Consider the following 16411-nt stretch of genomic DNA (forward strand, 5'->3'; position numbering starts at 1 on the left):
GTCCGATGTGAGTTGACAGATTCTCTTTTTCAGTCTATTCTGGTTGAGTTTTACCTTACACATGCAGTCCTTATCAAGCGACAGATTCAATGGAAATACTGCAAATTTCTGAAGCTCTTTCCTTTGCCTCACTGCCTCCTCTGGTACTCTGCCTCACAAGTTCTAGCCACCTTCCCAAACTCCAGTGTGTCTCCTCAGCCCAGTAGGACCTTCACACTCACCTGAACATTTTCCTTTTTTGGGGGGTACCTGTCCTGCACTCCCTATTATCTAGTGTCTGAAGAGGGTTATGTCTTTCATGTTCTCAATTACTCCATCTTGACTAAAAGTGGAAATCCTGAACTACTTTAAAATATTACAGTATACCTGGAGTTACTCAGCTGAATTTTTATTTTTTAATTTTTTAAAAATATTTTATTTATTTATTCATGAGAGACACACAGAGAGAGAGACACAGGGAGCCTGTGAGAAGCAGGCTCCATGCAGGGAGCCTGATGTGGGACTCCATCCCAGGACCTGGGATCACGCCCTGAGCCAAAGGCAGATGCTCAACCGCTGAGCCACCCAGGTGTCTCTCAGCTGAATTTTTAAAATTTCACTCACTTTTCAGAGAATCTTCCCTTGCATTAACTATTTATATATATCATTCCATTGTACTTGTTCTCTTTCTTCCTTTCAGTCACTAAAGGGGAGAGTCTTGAATGGATATTGGACACAATATGTATAGTGAGCATTTTAATATTCTTTTTAAGATAATCCACTAAAAGGTGTCTCTTCCCTTAACATATTTTCCCCTTCTGTTCTTGGGCCCAGGTCCCAGCCTTGCTTTGATCATTTATTTACACAGGCTTACCCTCACATCTCTCAAAACAGCAATGAAGCTCTTGTGTAGCTGACATTTTGTCCTTTTAACTGTGTGCTTGATCACTATGTCCCTTTTAGGCCTTTCTAGATGGACAGGCTTTGCCTTATATAAGAGAAGATTAAGCAAAGGGTATCTGAAAGAAGTAAACAGTCTTCTCTGGGTACTAGTTAGCCTTGGAACTCCTGAACCTAATTGTTTCTTCTCCTCACTTTCTGAGATGCAAATCTGTTAGTTACAGTATGCAAAGAAGTACTAAAAATAGCAAGCCTTTGAACCTGGCTATTCAAAGAACACAGTGTGTATCTGCTTAGATTGTTTTGGACAGTTATCTAATGAGTACCCTGCACAGTTGAGCTGCATTTGTGCAGTTGAAAATCATTGCTAAATTGAACATACCTCAAAAGGACATTTTAGAATGGATCAAACCTGATTTCTGAGAAAATGAAGCTATATAGATGGTATGTTTGCAAAGTAAAGTAATATTCTTTCCCACCTTTTCAAACTTTTGCTCATCTTTTGTGCAGGACTTGTTTTTTCAGCATCAGGGCTGAGCCTGAGCAGTCTGCCCCTCAGGTGATAGGACCTTACCGAGCCTAAGCTGGCTATGCTACAGTCACAGATCTGTCAGAGCTAATGGGCCCCCTGATGGCTGCCTTCTCAGGAGCCCTACTACCTGGTGGAAAATTTTGCATTCAGTAGTAACTGATACAGTAGTGTAAAATAGAGGAGTAGTGGACAAAATAGGAAAGATCTTGGATTCATTAATTTTCCTTATTTTAAAAGGTGTGGCACTCTTTGAACCAGGTCACTCATTCACTGGTCAGTTTTGTTTGATTTTTTTTTTTTTTAAGAATTTATTTGTTTGTTCGTTCGTTCGTTCATTCATTCATTCATTCATTCATGAGAGACACAAAGAGGCAGAGACATAGGCAGAGGAAGAAGCAGGCTCCCTGCAGGGAACCCAATCAGGACTTGATCCCAGGACCCTGAGATCACGACCTTAGCCGAAGGCAGATGCTCAACCACTGAGCCACCCAGGCATCCCTCACTGGTCAGTTTTGTAGCTAATTCCAAACCACACTTAGCACTCTACCCTGTATGTGCTATCTGTGAGTATGTCCTTCCACGGTGGTTGATCTTGAGTCCCCATTTTGCTTGTTAGCTCCTTAAAGGCAAGACTTGGCTCTGAGGTCTTTAGAAACCTATCAGAATGCTGAGATTGATGGGTGTACTGTGATGGCCTAAGTCTATTCTTATTGCGTGACCTTGATGAGAAATTCCTTTCCTTTTTGGTTGGGCCTGAGTGTTACTAAATTAGTCCACAAGCACTTGATGTTTATTGTTTCTTAAGACTCTGTTAGGCATTGTGGAAAATCTATAATGTAACACTGGGTCTCTTCTTTCAGGGGGCTGAGAATCTAGCTGTGACAGTTTCAGTAAGGAAATCAGTAGTAGTAGCATGTTTGTTTCTCCAGGAGACGGCCTGCCACCCTGCCTGTCTACACCTACTAATGCATAAACTCTAAAGTGGTGTTTATCCCTCTGGGAAGTCTGTGGAAGACACAGCTCTTCCAGAAAGTGGGGGAGGGGAGAGTTTGATACTTTATGGCAAGGCTTGGAATTTCAGGTTCTAAAAAGCAGTTATTTCTCAATAATACACTCTATGTTAATTAATTAAATTTAAATTAAAAAACAAAACAAAAAAGCGGTTATTCATGGAGTTACATTAAAATGAAAGAGGATACAGGATGCCTGTGTGGCTCAGCGGTTGAGCGTCTGCCCAGAGACCCGGAATGGGACTTCTAGCTTCCTGCATGGAGCCTGCTTCTCCCTCTGCCTATGTCTCTGCCTCTCTCATGAATAAATAAATACAATCTTAAAAAAAATAAAAGAATAATAATGTAAAGTGTTCTCTGTGTGTTAAGTAGTATGATTGGCACTTTCTTTTTTTTTTTTTTTTTTTTTTTAAAATTTTTATTTATTTATGATAGTCACAGAGGGAGAAGGAGAGAGAGGCAGAGACATAGGCAGAGGGAGAAGCAGGCTCCATGCACCGGAAGCCCGACGTGGGATTCGATCCCAGGTCTCCAGGATCGCGCCCTGGGCCAAAGGCAGGCGCCAAACCGCTGTGCCACCCAGGGATCCCCGGCACTTTCTATCTATTGCCTTATCTAATCTTCACAACTACTTCTCTGTGAAGAACATTATTATAATCCCCATTCTCTAGATGAAGAACCTGAGGTTCATCCAGGCTAACCTGTTAGTAAGTCGTGGAGCTAGGATGAGCCCAGGCAGGCCGACTCTAGGGCTATATTGTTTGTTTTAATTTTAATTCTAATATATTTAACATATTGGAATTATTTTAGTTTCAGGTGTACACTATAGTGATTTAACAATTCCGTATATTACTCAGTACTCATTAAGATAAGTGTCCTCTTAATCCCCTTCACTTGTTTCACCCCTTCCCCCACCGACCTCCTCTCTGGCAACCACCAGTTTGTTCTCTCTAGTTAGGAGTCTTTTTGGTTGGTTCTCTTTTTTCCTTTATTCATTTTTTGGTTGTATTTCTTAAATTACACATAAAAGTGAAATTCAGCCATGCTCCTCTATTATTTTGAAAATTAGTAGCTGTTGGCTGAAACTCGTTTTCATGGCCCAAACACAACTAGACCCAGTAGTGACCCATCAAGGTCTTTACTTGGAAAACATCTTTGCAATGCTTCTTGTTTAGCTAGTCCTGAATTTAGAAGGATAAATGTGGATTATAGAGGAAGAAGAATTGTCTTTTTGCTTCTTTACCATCAGAATTCTGCCTCCATGCAGCCTGACACCTGACCAGAGCACCACCTCAACTATGAGAGTGCCACCGAGAGGCTGTCCTTACACTTGAAATTGGAAAGTTGGGGACAGACCTTTATTGCTTCTGGGGGAAGGGGGGTTGTCCCTCATTGGGAGACACATCACCAGTTCTGGGGAAGGTCTGGTTTGGAGAATGTAGAGGAAAGATGGATGACTACTACATAGCTTAGGTCCTTTCAGAGAAAAATAAAGGATCAGACCTCCAGTTTCTCTTCAGTCTCTTGCCAAAATTTACAGAGCATTTCAGCCCTATAACAGATTCAGAGAAGGGAGGCAGGCAATGCCTTCAGTAGGTCACTCTCATTTTTATTTTATTTTATTATATTAATTTTTAAAAGGTTTTATTTATTCGTGAGAAACACACAGAGGCAGAGACATAGGCCAAGGGAGAAGCAGGCTCCCTTTGGGGAGCCCAATGTGGGACTTGATCCCCAGACTCCGGGATCACACCCTGAGCCAAAGGCAGGTGCTCAACCACTGAGCCATCCAGGCAACCCAGGTCATTTTCATTTTTAGAGGAAAGGGTATCTTCCTTTGAGTTTGAAGAAGTTTACTAGGTAGTAGAAGGAATAAGTTGAATTATGGTTGGTCTTCCAGGACAATGAGGAGATCTCAGTCTGCATTTACCATAAAAACTGCGTAAAAGCTTGTAGCTACTCGGCTGATCATCTCCTTTAGCAGTCCATTTCCCACTGACTGGTGTTGAAGGCCTACTCTGCTTTTAGCGCTGTTTCTTTAGAGATGGGACATTATGCCAGACAATGAACAGTTTAGATAGGTGGCATGGTTCTCTGGGCACCAGGATTGGTTGCCTCAAACATGGAACCATTGCGAGGGATGTATTTCATTTCCCAAATTCTTTCATTATTTCATACCAAATTCTTTCATTATTTCTTCATCATCAGCTCATAGAATAAGCTGTACCTGGTCAGCTCTCTCTAACCGATGAGAGAGAGAAGTGAAAGCAATATGGAGTTATGCCTGGTGATGCTCTTGTTTGTGGTTTCAGAGCTTGAATCTCTCAAGCTGTCTTTTCCTGCCTTATGGGGAAAAAAATGGAGCCAAAAAAAAATCATATTCTCTAACTACTGAATAAACATCTGAAATAGAACAAATGGCCAGAGTCTAGTGGGAGAGATAGATGGAGATTATCATGAAAATCCTCTAAAAAGCCTTTATCATCTTTTCTCCTTATAATTACTAAATCTGTTTCAAATCATCCAGAGATTAATTTTTCTATGGTTAGGGTTTTGGCCAGGTTAGAGCAGAAGGGCATGGAAGTGCGAATGAAGTGGTTACAGTCTCTTTCAGAGAATGGAAAATTGGCCTTGAGGTATGAGCATTCATTAAAGAAGGTATTTTGGGGCCCCTGGCTGGCTTAGTCAGTGGAGCCTGCGAGTCTTGATCTTGAGGTCATGAGTTTGAGTCCCATGTTGGACATAGAGCTTACCATTACTTACTTGTAGAATGTACTCATTGAATCCTTTTTAACACCTCACCCCAAGCCGGGAGACCACCTGATGGCTACAGCCAAAGCCGATGGAAGATTAAAGACCTTTGTTTTTTTTTTTTTTTTTTTTTTTTTTTTTTTTTTTTTTTTTTTTTTTTTTTAAATTTTTATTTATTTTATGATAGTCACAGAGAGAGAGAGAGAGAGGCAGAGACACAGGCAGAGGGAGAAGCAGGCTCCATGCACCGGGAGCCTGACGTGGGATTCGATCCCGGGTCTCCAGGATCACGCCCTGGGCCAAAGGCAGGCGCTAAACCGCTGCGCCACCCAGGGATCCCTTTGTATTTAAGCTTCTAAATGAGTACTAGGGCAGCCCAGGTGGCTCAGCGGTTTAGCGCCGCCTTCAGCCCAGGGTGTGATCCTGGAGACCCGGGATTGAGTCCCATGTCAGGCTCTCTGCATGGAGCCTGCTTCTCCCTCTGCCTGTGTCCCTGCCTCTCTCTCTCTCTCTCTCTTTCTCTCTCTCTCTCTCTCTCTCTGTTTCTCATGAATAAATAAATAAAATCGTTTTAAAAATAAAATTAAATAAATGAGCACTAAATTAAAATACAACCCAGACGTGCCTGGGTGGTGCAGTCAGTTGAGCATCTGACTCTTGGTTTCAACTCAGGTCATATTTTAGGTCATAAGAGTGAGCCCAGCATGGGCTCCACGCTTAGTGTGGAATCTGCTTGAGAGTCTTTCCTTCTCCCTCTGCCCCTCATACTTGTTGTTCTCTCTCTCTAATAAAAATTCAAACAAAATAAAATATCAACCCAAATTAGATTTTTCTTATAATAAGTTCGGAGTGGTCTGTACAGTTTTGGTGGTGGTTGACACGAAACTCCAAGAGGGCTGAGCAGGGTCTTTGGCTGCTATTGGTGGATATGGACAAGCCCTGGAGTCCTGAAGGACCTGGTAGTAATGAAAACTTAAACATCAAACCAGGCTTTCACCAGATTACTTTCCCAGCTCTACAGAGATCATGTTTCCCACTTATTAGGAGTGAGTTTGAGTTCCTTGAATGTTTGTTCTCTGAAAAATTAAGTTTAGCCTGTAAATTAAGGAATGTGCCCCAGGTTAAACTAGCTTTCTAATATAGGAAGAGCACTGGATTAGGAGTCAGAAGACTCTGTTGTCTAATCCCAGCTTTGGGTTTTTGGGCAATTTTCAATCTTTCTGGACATCTGTTTCTTCATCTGTGAAATGAGGTCCATGGATTAGGTAGGTGATTTAAAAGGTTCCTTCCAGAACTATTATTTCTGTGTGTTGGGTTTGTTTTTTTTTTTAATTTCTATGGTTCTGTCCCCATGGTAACACTTTGGCAAAAAGAGGTATGGTTGCCTTCCCTGTCACTCTCCTTATATATCAGTGAGAGCTCCAGACTTTCCTGGACACCATTTAACCACCTCATTCATCTTATTCGAATGCATCAATTATTTCCTATCTCCATTTCTTTTTTTGTTTCTTTTTTTTTTAATATTTTATTTATTTATTCATGAGAGACACAGAGAGAGAGAGAGAGGCAGAGACACAGGCAGAGGGAGAAGCAGGCTCCATGCAGGGAGCCTGATGTGGGACTCAATCTCAGGACTCCAGGATCACACTCTGGGTCAAAGGCAGGCACTAAACCGCTGTGCCACCCAGGGATCCCCTCTTTTTTTGTTTCAATCTCAATAGCCTTCATTCATTGGCACCTTCTGTTGGCTAGATATTATGATTTATACTTTTATATTTATTTTCTATCTAATCTTCATAATATTATTTTTAAAAATGGTGTGATGATGACTATTTTACCAATAAAGCTTAGGTCAAGGTCATATAAGTATTAAATGATGATGTCAAGATATGAACCCAGGTTTCTCTAACTCTAGCCTCTTTCTGTTACATTCCACTGCAATCTTTTTTTTTTTTTTCAACATTTTATTTGTTTGACAGAGTACGTGCACACACACACAAGCAGGGAGGCAGGGAGGGGGCAGAGGGAGAGGGAGAAGTGGGCTCCCCACTGAGGAGCCCGATGTGGGGCTTGATCCCAGTACCCTGTGATCATGAGCTGCTGAGCCAAAGTCAGACACAACCAACTGAGCCACCCAGGTGCCCCATCCCACTGTAATCTTGATAGGTTCTGTGTTTTGTTTTTGTTTTGTTTTGTTTTTTTTTTTTTTATTCATGATAGTCACACAGAGAGAAAGAGAGGCAGAGACATAGGCAGAGGGAGAAGCAGGCTCCATGCACCGGGAGCCCGACGTGGGATTCGATCCCGGGTCTCCAGGATCGTGCCCTGGGCCAAAGGCAGGCGCCAAACCGCTGCGCCACCCAGGGATCCCAGGTTCTGTGTTTATTGCCTATCCTATAAGAAGTCTCAGTAAGTTTCTCTGTTGTCATCTTGTGATTTCATCCTCATTTGGCAGCCTACCTTCTAGGGAAAGCCATACATATTGCCCCGGCTGGAAGTGGGATGGTATCAGCCTTACATATTCTCTCCAAATAAGCTATACTGTAGATGTCAGTTCATATTGAGAAGGTAATGAATACAGGTTTGCTCTCAGGTCACATCCTATTACTTAGTTGTCCGCTAATTCTCATTCTGGGAATTTAGTCCATCAGAGATTTGAGACTAAGCAATTTTTCAGGCACAAGGCATAGACCTCTGACATCAAGATAGGGTAGCCCATGCCAAGAACTTTTCCATTGGTGGGATTTTCCTTTGCTGCTATCTTTAGGCTAGAAGTTACTTCCTATTTCAAAGGCTCTGCAAATAAACAAACAAATAAATAAACAAACAAATACTAGAAGTTACTTCCTAAATAATTCCAAAGGTTCTGCTAATAAACAAACAAACATAGGCTACTGAACAGTCTTTGGGGAATGCTTATCCTGTGTGCTTGGGGAAAGATGTGTAAGTGTATCTGAAACCTTATCAGCAATTTTGAACTAACTTTTTTTTTTTAATTAATTTTGTGCACTGGGATCTCTCTCCCTCCTGATCCTGAAGTTTCACAACCTGTATTTTGCAAAACTGGCCTTTCTGGCATCTCTGCTCAATTTTTTTTTTAACTTGTGTCCTCTTGCACTACACCAAGATTGTTAAGCAGTGGGTACTGGACATTCTATGACTTCTGGCTAGTGCATTGCCAGTTACACTTGGAATAGGGGGTCATTATGGAAGCCTGCTTTCATATTGAATAGAGAAATTATGTTTCCACTTTACCAGAATCTGAACGAAGATGTGTAAGGCCTTATCTCCTAGCTTATTATTAGAACTGTCTGGGGATAAGAGCTACCAAATGTCTATTGTCCCCAGAAAGAATTTTTTTTAAGATTTTCTTTATTTATTCATGAGAGATAAAGAGAGGCAGAGACACAAGCAGAGGGAGAAGCAGGCTCCCTGCGGAGAACCTGAAGAATTTTTCATTGTAAAATTAGTAACCATTTATTGACTATTCCTTATGTGCCAGATATTGGACAGTCAGTTCATACCATCTTTATATCAGCTTTATGAGGTTATAGTACAGGTACTGTTATCCCCATTTTACAGATAAGAAAACTGAGGCTCAAAGAGATTAATGTGAAGAAGTTTTTATAGCTCACTAGTGGTTGATCTGGGACCAAAATTCATGTCTCTCTGACCTTAAAGCCTATATCAGGCCTTCTCCTCCAGAGACCTCAAGGGAGGGGTTTTAGGTCCCTACCCCACTCCCCAGTTTGTCCTTCCCTTACCTGAGGCAAAGTGTTTCAAGGCAAAGAAGATGGTATATGATCTTTGAAACTGAGGCCACTGATTTAAGTGGTCTTGCATTTAAATCCAGAAGATATACCTTTGTGGTGAAGAATTGTTTATGCACATAGGCTCTTTGGGTTACTTTGAAATAATTAAGTACTTCCTGAGCTATGAAGACAGTTCCTCTTGAGTCCTAGGAGCTGTCCAGGTAGCTGTGTAGCCATTGGGATGATAATGTCTTTATCAGTTGTATGTTACTTTCAGGAATCAAAATGTTTATTCCCATGTCCTTTTAGGAGGGTGAATTCAAATTCCATTTTACAGAGAGAGACAGGCTGAAGCTCAAAGAGATTAGATAAATTGTCTGAGATCCATAATAAGAGTGGAATTCCCAGTTAAGTTCTCTATTAGGTCTTTTGCCAGGACGCAGGCTTCTTTCTGTCTACTGAGGGCAATGTGTAGGGGTTAAGGACTTTTATTTATTTATTTTTTTAATATTTTATTTAGTTATTTATTCATGAGAGACAGAGATTGAGAGAGAGAAAGAGAGGCAGAGACACAGGCAGAGGGAGAAGCAAGTTCCATGCAGGGAGCCCAATGTGGGACTCAATCCCGGGACTTTAGGATCACGCCCTGGGCCGAAGGCAGGCACCTAACTGCTGAGCCACCCAAGGATCCCCATCGTAGATATTTTTCTGCTTTTGGAGCTGCCTTGAGCTGAGGTGATGGGATGGTTCTAGGAAGTCAACAAGCCCAACAACCTGATGACAGAGGTGGGCTTGCATTTGGGAGATAGAGTGTTACCTAATGGACTGGGGAGGAAACTTTGGATAGATCAGAAAGCCAGAGATTGAGGTTGCAAGTTGTGGTACAAGCACTCTGGGAGATTGCCTTCTGCTTGAGTACTGCCCTTTGCCATGTCCCAGGCCAGTGTGGAATGTGAAGCCCAAATGGAATATGTTCCTAAAGTCTGAAGCTACAGAAACCAAGTCCTAGAATAGGAGAGTAGCCCTATTGCTTCAGAGTCCCAAGTGGGCTGGGGCCCAGATCTGAATTTAGAATATCTTATTCTCCTGGGAATTTAAGAGAGGTGAAATAGGGTGAGAGATGGAAGAGGTTGAGTGAACTGAAGGGCAGCATACCCCTGTGTAAAAAAGGAAGAAAAGAAGTAAGATCTGGATAAGAGGAGAGCTGAGATCATGCACTAAGTCCAGCCAGGCGTCTGGTTTCCTTTCACGGAGCTGATAGTTCAAGGTTTCACCTCCCTTAACAAAACTGACATAAATTCTGGCAAAAGCCAAATTTGTTGGGTAAAAAAATCCCTGTTCTGAGTAAGATCTTAGATGTTCCACTTAACCATGGCAGGAGGAGAAAGCCCAAGTGATCTGGGCAGCATGACCTGAGGCCTGACTCTCAGGATGTAACATCTGCACCTTCTTCTCAGAATTGGCTTTAGCTTGGTATTTGTCTTACCTGATACCCCTTTGGGAAGGCTGAGCCCAGGATGCTGAATTGTAGGTATTGCTGAAGCTGCCCAGAGTTCAGGGTTAGAGAAAACATGTTACTCTGTTCTGTCTGGTTCCTAGGGGCCAGTTCCATCTTGGAGAAATTTTCCTTTTTTCAGGGTTTGAGCCATTCACTTCTGAGCTAATACCTTGGCTTATAGATATTTCAGTGGCAAGCACAGCCCACATGCATGAGAGGGCTGGATTATTTTGTGGGTGACTACCATTGCTGAGTACTGGGCCTCCTGCTGACAGAGCTGACAAATGGAATTAGCAGCAAAGGAGCCAGTCAATAATAGGGTCTGTGGGACATAGCTAGGCAGAGTGTCCTTGAGGAGCTGAATGTCTAGAGGAAAGGAAACTGAGCCTGGAACCTAGGCCAGACCTATGCCCTCACTGTCCCTTCCCCCCAAACTTGAGGACACATCCTTCCCTGTGTTCTCTATCAGTACTCTCCCCTCAGAAATTCTTGGCAGGCAGAAGTGTTTGCTACCAAATGAAGTGTGTCCTGGCAGAAGACTGAATTGGTGAGCACAGCCCAGAGATACTTCTTTGCCCCTCAGGAGGCCATCTTCAGTCCCTTTGACCAGTCCTGACTCTAGTTTATTCTCTTCAGCCTTACCTTCTGTTAGAGTTAGCCTCATTCCTTCCTCCCAAGTTCCTTACTGAGCTGGAAGCTCTCCATGACATCATAGACTTCCCTCCCTAGTCACTTCAAGTTACAAAATAGTTAGTACCCAGATTACCACAGTGACCAGTCACTCCATCTCCTGGTCTCTCCTTTCTGCCTACCTCAGTTCTATCTTGATGTAGTGCCTTTCCCTCTAATTGACCTTGCCTTTAATTCATGGTCTGAACAGAAGTCACAGCAGAACTTCCTTTTGGAACCACAGAGATCCAAGGTTCCTGGAGTCAGTGGAGGTCTGAATCCCCCCACCCCCATGGAAAGTTAGAGAAAGGGGAGAGACCCCTCAACAGAACAAAAGATGGCAGTTAGCTCTAGCTTTGTCAAGAAAGTGTCCCCTATATCAGAAGGCTGGGAGGCCCAAAAGTTCGAGCCAGGCAATGGGTACGAAGACTGAGTTGGCATGGAGAGATGAAAACAAGTGGCAGATGGTGCTGAGGAACATCCCGGGACTGAAGAAATGTGGTTCCCAGAAAGGGAAAAAGGAGACATTGGCAAAGTCTTACTCAGCAACTGCGACAACCTGGCCAAAGAAAGCTGCAGGATATGGCTGAGAACACATTTATGGTATCAGGATGCTGCTAAGCTCAGACACTCACTGTTCTGTCAGCTCTTCTTGTGCTCTTTTACCATACCCAGAGTAAACAGTCTTGGTGGCCAGGCAGGATGGGTCAGGAAAAGCCAGGAATAGAAGAGATTAGAAAATGGTCCCAAAACCTGAGGAATTACTCTCTGGGGCCAGACCTTTTTCTGGATAATAAGTTGTGAGTGAGAATGACCTCTGGAGGTGTTGCCCCAGATTGAATCCAACCCACTAAGGCAGCAGGAGGAGTGTGGGGACCAAGTGACCTAGAGTTTGGCCTAAGCCCTGCCTGGCTCTTGACCTTCCCCAGGTGCTGGAGGTAGTACGAGCCAACTATGACACACTCACACTGAAGCTGCAGGATGGCCTGGACCAGTATGAGCGCTATTCTGAGCAGCACAAGGAAGCTGCCTTCTTCAAAGAGCTGGTGAGTCTGCCCTGCCTCCTTCTCTGCCTATGTCTCTTGAGGGCCCTTTCCCAGCCAGAGGGTGATATTTGTGCAGGTGGGCATCTAGGGAACAACCACAGTTTGCCAAAGGCTGATGAAATAAGACTTGAGGGGTCTGCTGGGATTGGGCATGCAACTTCTCTTCTAAGACCAGGACCAGGCAGTGAGGGAAGATATTCCCCAGGGTACTGGTGCTAGGCGAAGAAGGGTGAGAAGCCTGAGGCAGCATTGCCCATCTCTCTTCTGCAGCCATGGAGACAGCCCTTGAACAGCTCCAGCTGGGCCTGGGGTTTGACATGTGTTCCCAGTGGCAGCTCTGCCTCATTATTCCTTATCCTGTCCTCCAAGCAACTAATGAGAGTCATTGATTCTTCTCCCCCTTATGCAATCACTTCTTCCTAAATTCCTAGCTGACTCCTGGTCTGACTGCCCTCCCAATCTAGTTCTCCAGTCTTCACTCCCTGCACCCCCCCCCCCCTTTCCAATCACTCAGCTTCCTTGCAGCCCCCACCCATGGCCACCTGGAGCCAGTGAGCATTTGCTCTGCCTCCTACTCCATCTTCTAGTCAGCACCACCACAGAACTGGGCTCTCCCCTTAGATGGTCTGTCTCCTGCCCTGTACTCTGAGCTGCTCTCAGGAAAAGCTAGGCCTGCCTGGTTATACATGAACATTGTGGCTGGAGGCTGAGACCAGGACACACCGTACCTCCTTCCCATAGCTCAGCCATCCCACTGCTGGGACAGAACACACCTCAGCCCAGCTTTTACTTCCCCATGCCAAGTTTGTGATGAAGGTGCTGGATTGTAGGATATTTGTCTTGTACTAAACACAGCCCAACTCTGACGCTGATGTGAGATTTCTGAGATTTTGGACTTCCTCAGGGTGAGGAAGATCTGCTCTGGAAGTGAGTGATTTGGCAACATGGGGAAGCCACTAATATAAAGAGCAGAGTCGAGCATCTTTATGGGGTGCGTGGCAAGTCTTTAAGTTGATGTGGGGGTTTTACTGGGGGTACAGACTTCACAAAGAGAGAAGGTCATTGGAGATAAAAAGGTTGTGGAGGAGAGGGTTAGGGGAGCTCTGTCTCTGGCCTATTGACACTAGCCTCACCTGACTCAGTTCTCCTTATATATGTACCTCTGACACAAGGGAGTAAAGAGGGTCTGGTCTGGCTTGAAGCTAATGATCTTGAGTTGCCTGCTGGTTGCCATGCTGCCCTTTCTTCTGCCTCATGCCTGATGACTTCATTACATTTCCCAAAGCTAAACATATTGGAGGAAAGCTCCCTGGTCTTTGGGGTCCAGAGTAGATACACATACTTTTCTCCTTTTTCCTCCACTTTGTCTCTCACAAAGCATTCACTTCTATTTCCTATGAACAGTGTTCCTTCCAGAGTGTGATGGATTCCTCCTAGAATCCACTCAGAGTAGGGGGTTTGACTCCTAATTCACAGGTCCTTTCCCCCCTGACAGAGGCAACACTTCCTGCAAGGGTCTCAGTCTGTGGGAAGAAAGCTTGTGAGGGGAGCAGTGGGGACACAGCAGGGATATGCTCAAATCTTTCCTCTAAAGAAGCGGGGCTTCTTTGTGGTATGGGAAGAGTGCTGGACTGGAAGTTAAACCTGGATCCTACTCCCAAGCTTGGGATTCACAAGCTATATGACCTGCTTCTGGTCATTGGCCTCCTTGGATCATACTCCTGCCATCTATGCCAGACAGGGGCTGCATCTCTAGGTGTCCTTTCCAACACAGAAAAGTAGATAAATACAAAGAAAGAGTGAGAAGATGAGAAATGCATTCTCTGGCCTCGTTTTCTTCTCCTCTCAGACCACTGACCAGACCACCCCCCCTCTGCATGGCCAAGGCAGAAACAAAGGCATGAGTTCACCCTCCTTCTGTGTCTGCGCTTACTTCTACCTCTTCGGGTACCCAGATGCTCTTCAACCTCCACTAAAGTTCCTGTCTCTCAGCCCCTCTTTTTTTCTTCCACTTATCATAGAACTGTTTGTTCATTTGCCTGCCCGAATGATAGCTGTTAAGTGTTCATCTCCTAAGAGAGAAACATGTTAACACTGCGTCTTGGCCTTGTCCCTCAGGCACTGCCCTCTGTTGTGTGTAACCAGCTCTCTCCTATTTTTTTCTTTGCCTATGCCCTCTTTCCTTACCCAACCTTTTCCCAGGTTCGATCCATTAGCACCAACGTCCGGAGAAACCTGGCCTTCCACACACTCAGCCAGGAGGTCCTGCTCAAGGAGTTCTCTACTATCTCCTGAGGCCACGCATATCTGAGCAGCTGCCAACTGCCCTTACTCATGAGGCTCCCAGGCTGGAGGGGGACTGAGGGAAGAAGGGCTGTCCCCAAGGCTGGAGAATAACACAGATACCGAGTTCTCTCGGTGGAGGCTGCATTTCAGCGGAGCTTGGACTGTGGGGGCTAGAAGGGGCAGACCGGGGATAGTCTTACTTGGGGAGGGTTTGGGTGGGCACAGGAAGAAGCCTTCAAGAATGTGGGGACTGCCGGTGTGGGCTCCCTCAATATCCCCTCACATTTCTGATTGATACAAGTTGTGGCTGCTGACTAATTTTCAGGGGCTGTTAGGCAAGTCTTAGGATGATGCCAATATCCTGAGGGTCAGTGGTTCTCCGAGGCTTCTGAAAACAGACTCTCTGATGTAGATGGAGCCAGTTCTGCTTTCTTTGGCCTGGGGCTGAGCTAGGCTTGAAATCTTTGTCCCCTGCCCCTGCAGGTGCTCTGTCCAGTCATTAGGACCTTTAGCTCAGCTCAAGGTAAGGTAGGAACAGAGGACCTTTTTTCTACTTTCTAAATCTGGGAGACTGGAGATTAGAATCAGCCCAATGCCCTGCTATCTGGCCACCAATTTCTGGATTTCATTCTTGGCACCAGGAGTACCTGTTAGATTCCCCGGCCTTCCAACTCCACTGATTGCTCAGCACTATAGGGTCACAACCTTAGCTTTTCATTTTCAGTCTGGTTTAAACTGTCTTTAGGGTGTGTGTGTGTGTGTGTGTGTGTGTGTGTGTGAAATAAACATTGACAGGTTTTCCGGAGCCCTCAGGTGCCTACTTTGCTGGTTCCCTTTCCCCGCAGCCTCCCCACCTTCCTAGTCACCTTCTCCTCTGGGAGCCTCTCCTGCCTCTGCTGAGCTCCCCTCCACTGCTCCGCCCCCTCACCCGGCTGTTGTTTACATCCAGCCTGCCTAAGAATTTCCTCTGGGGAGGAATCTGTTCCTGCTGTGGTCTGGTGCCTGGGAAGGGAGAGAACCTGCTGGGAGCAGGGTGCCCTCCATCTAAAAGGGGCCAGGTGAGCATCACACAGAGGCCATTCTGTCTACCCACATTCTGGCTGGAGCCACAGGCAAGTCTCCTTGCCTTTTGGAAATTGGCCCGTGGTTCCTCCTCTGGACAGCCTCTATGGGACTACTATAGGCTTTCCCTACCCCACAGCTGCCTTTAGAGTAGCTGCAGCTCTGAGATTTCCCCCCTTCTAAAGCACTTTGTAAAGCCCTCAGGTTAGCAGGAAACAAGCAGCATAGGAAGACTCGGAGTAAGTGCAGGAAACTGGCAATGAGAGCAGTTCTGGGACCTCCCTGGCTGCTATTCCACTTAGCTTCAAATCTCTTTAGTATTCTTGCCTTCCTGGGAACCAGAGTTGTGGCTCCAACATTGAACAAATACACACTGTTTCCAGAGAATCCACCAGCATGCTGCCGTGTATAGATGCAGATTCCTAAGAGATCAGGGGCTGGGTCATCTGATCACTAGATAGGGTAGCTCAGCCTGGGGCCTATAGTGTTCTCCACAGTGATAAGCCCTAGAGGAGTTGGAGCTGGAAGATGGTGGCAAGTTGAAGTTATTAAAAATTGATTTGTATGGGACAGTCTTTTTAGTGTTTTTTGTTCATTTGTTTTTCTTCATCTCTGTTATTCAGAACTCATTTCTCAAAGACAGAGTTAAAGTAATCTCCAGGTACTGGTCCCATCTGCCTAGGGCACCCTTGCCTGTCTCCCTCTCCTCCTAAGTCTCCTGGCCCTAGTGGAAGCCAGTTAGCTTCAAAGAGGTGTAGCTTCCCTTGCCTTTGCTACTTATAGATTCCTTTCCTATGAAATGAACAAGGGCATGAAGCAGTAGCAAGACTCCTTGCCCTCCATTGTAAAAGCACATCTTTTGGCCCATTTACCTATATGTTTTAAGAACTCCAGATGGGAGTCCCATCATCATCTAGAATTCAACC

At 44.8% G+C, this 16411-nt stretch overlaps 1 protein-coding gene across 9 annotated transcripts in view; it reads left to right on the forward strand.

The window, feature by feature from the left end:
- ARMH3 (armadillo like helical domain containing 3) overlaps nucleotides 1–16055 on the forward strand; it is a 181713-nt gene extending 165658 nt beyond the window's left edge. For all 9 annotated transcript variants that reach the window (XM_072805589.1, XM_072805591.1, XM_072805593.1 and 6 more), the window contains 2 exons: nucleotides 12021–12137; nucleotides 14340–16055. In XM_072805589.1, coding sequence (XP_072661690.1) covers nucleotides 12021–12137; nucleotides 14340–14432 — 210 coding nt within the window. In that variant the 3' untranslated portion in view covers nucleotides 14433–16055. The remainder of the gene's footprint in view (nucleotides 1–12020; nucleotides 12138–14339) is intronic.
- Nucleotides 16056–16411: the final 356 nt, after the last annotated feature.

Source organism: Canis lupus, chromosome 29 (genome assembly GCF_048164855.1).
Source record: "Canis lupus baileyi chromosome 29, mCanLup2.hap1, whole genome shotgun sequence".
Lineage (NCBI taxonomy): Eukaryota > Metazoa > Chordata > Mammalia > Carnivora > Canidae > Canis > Canis lupus.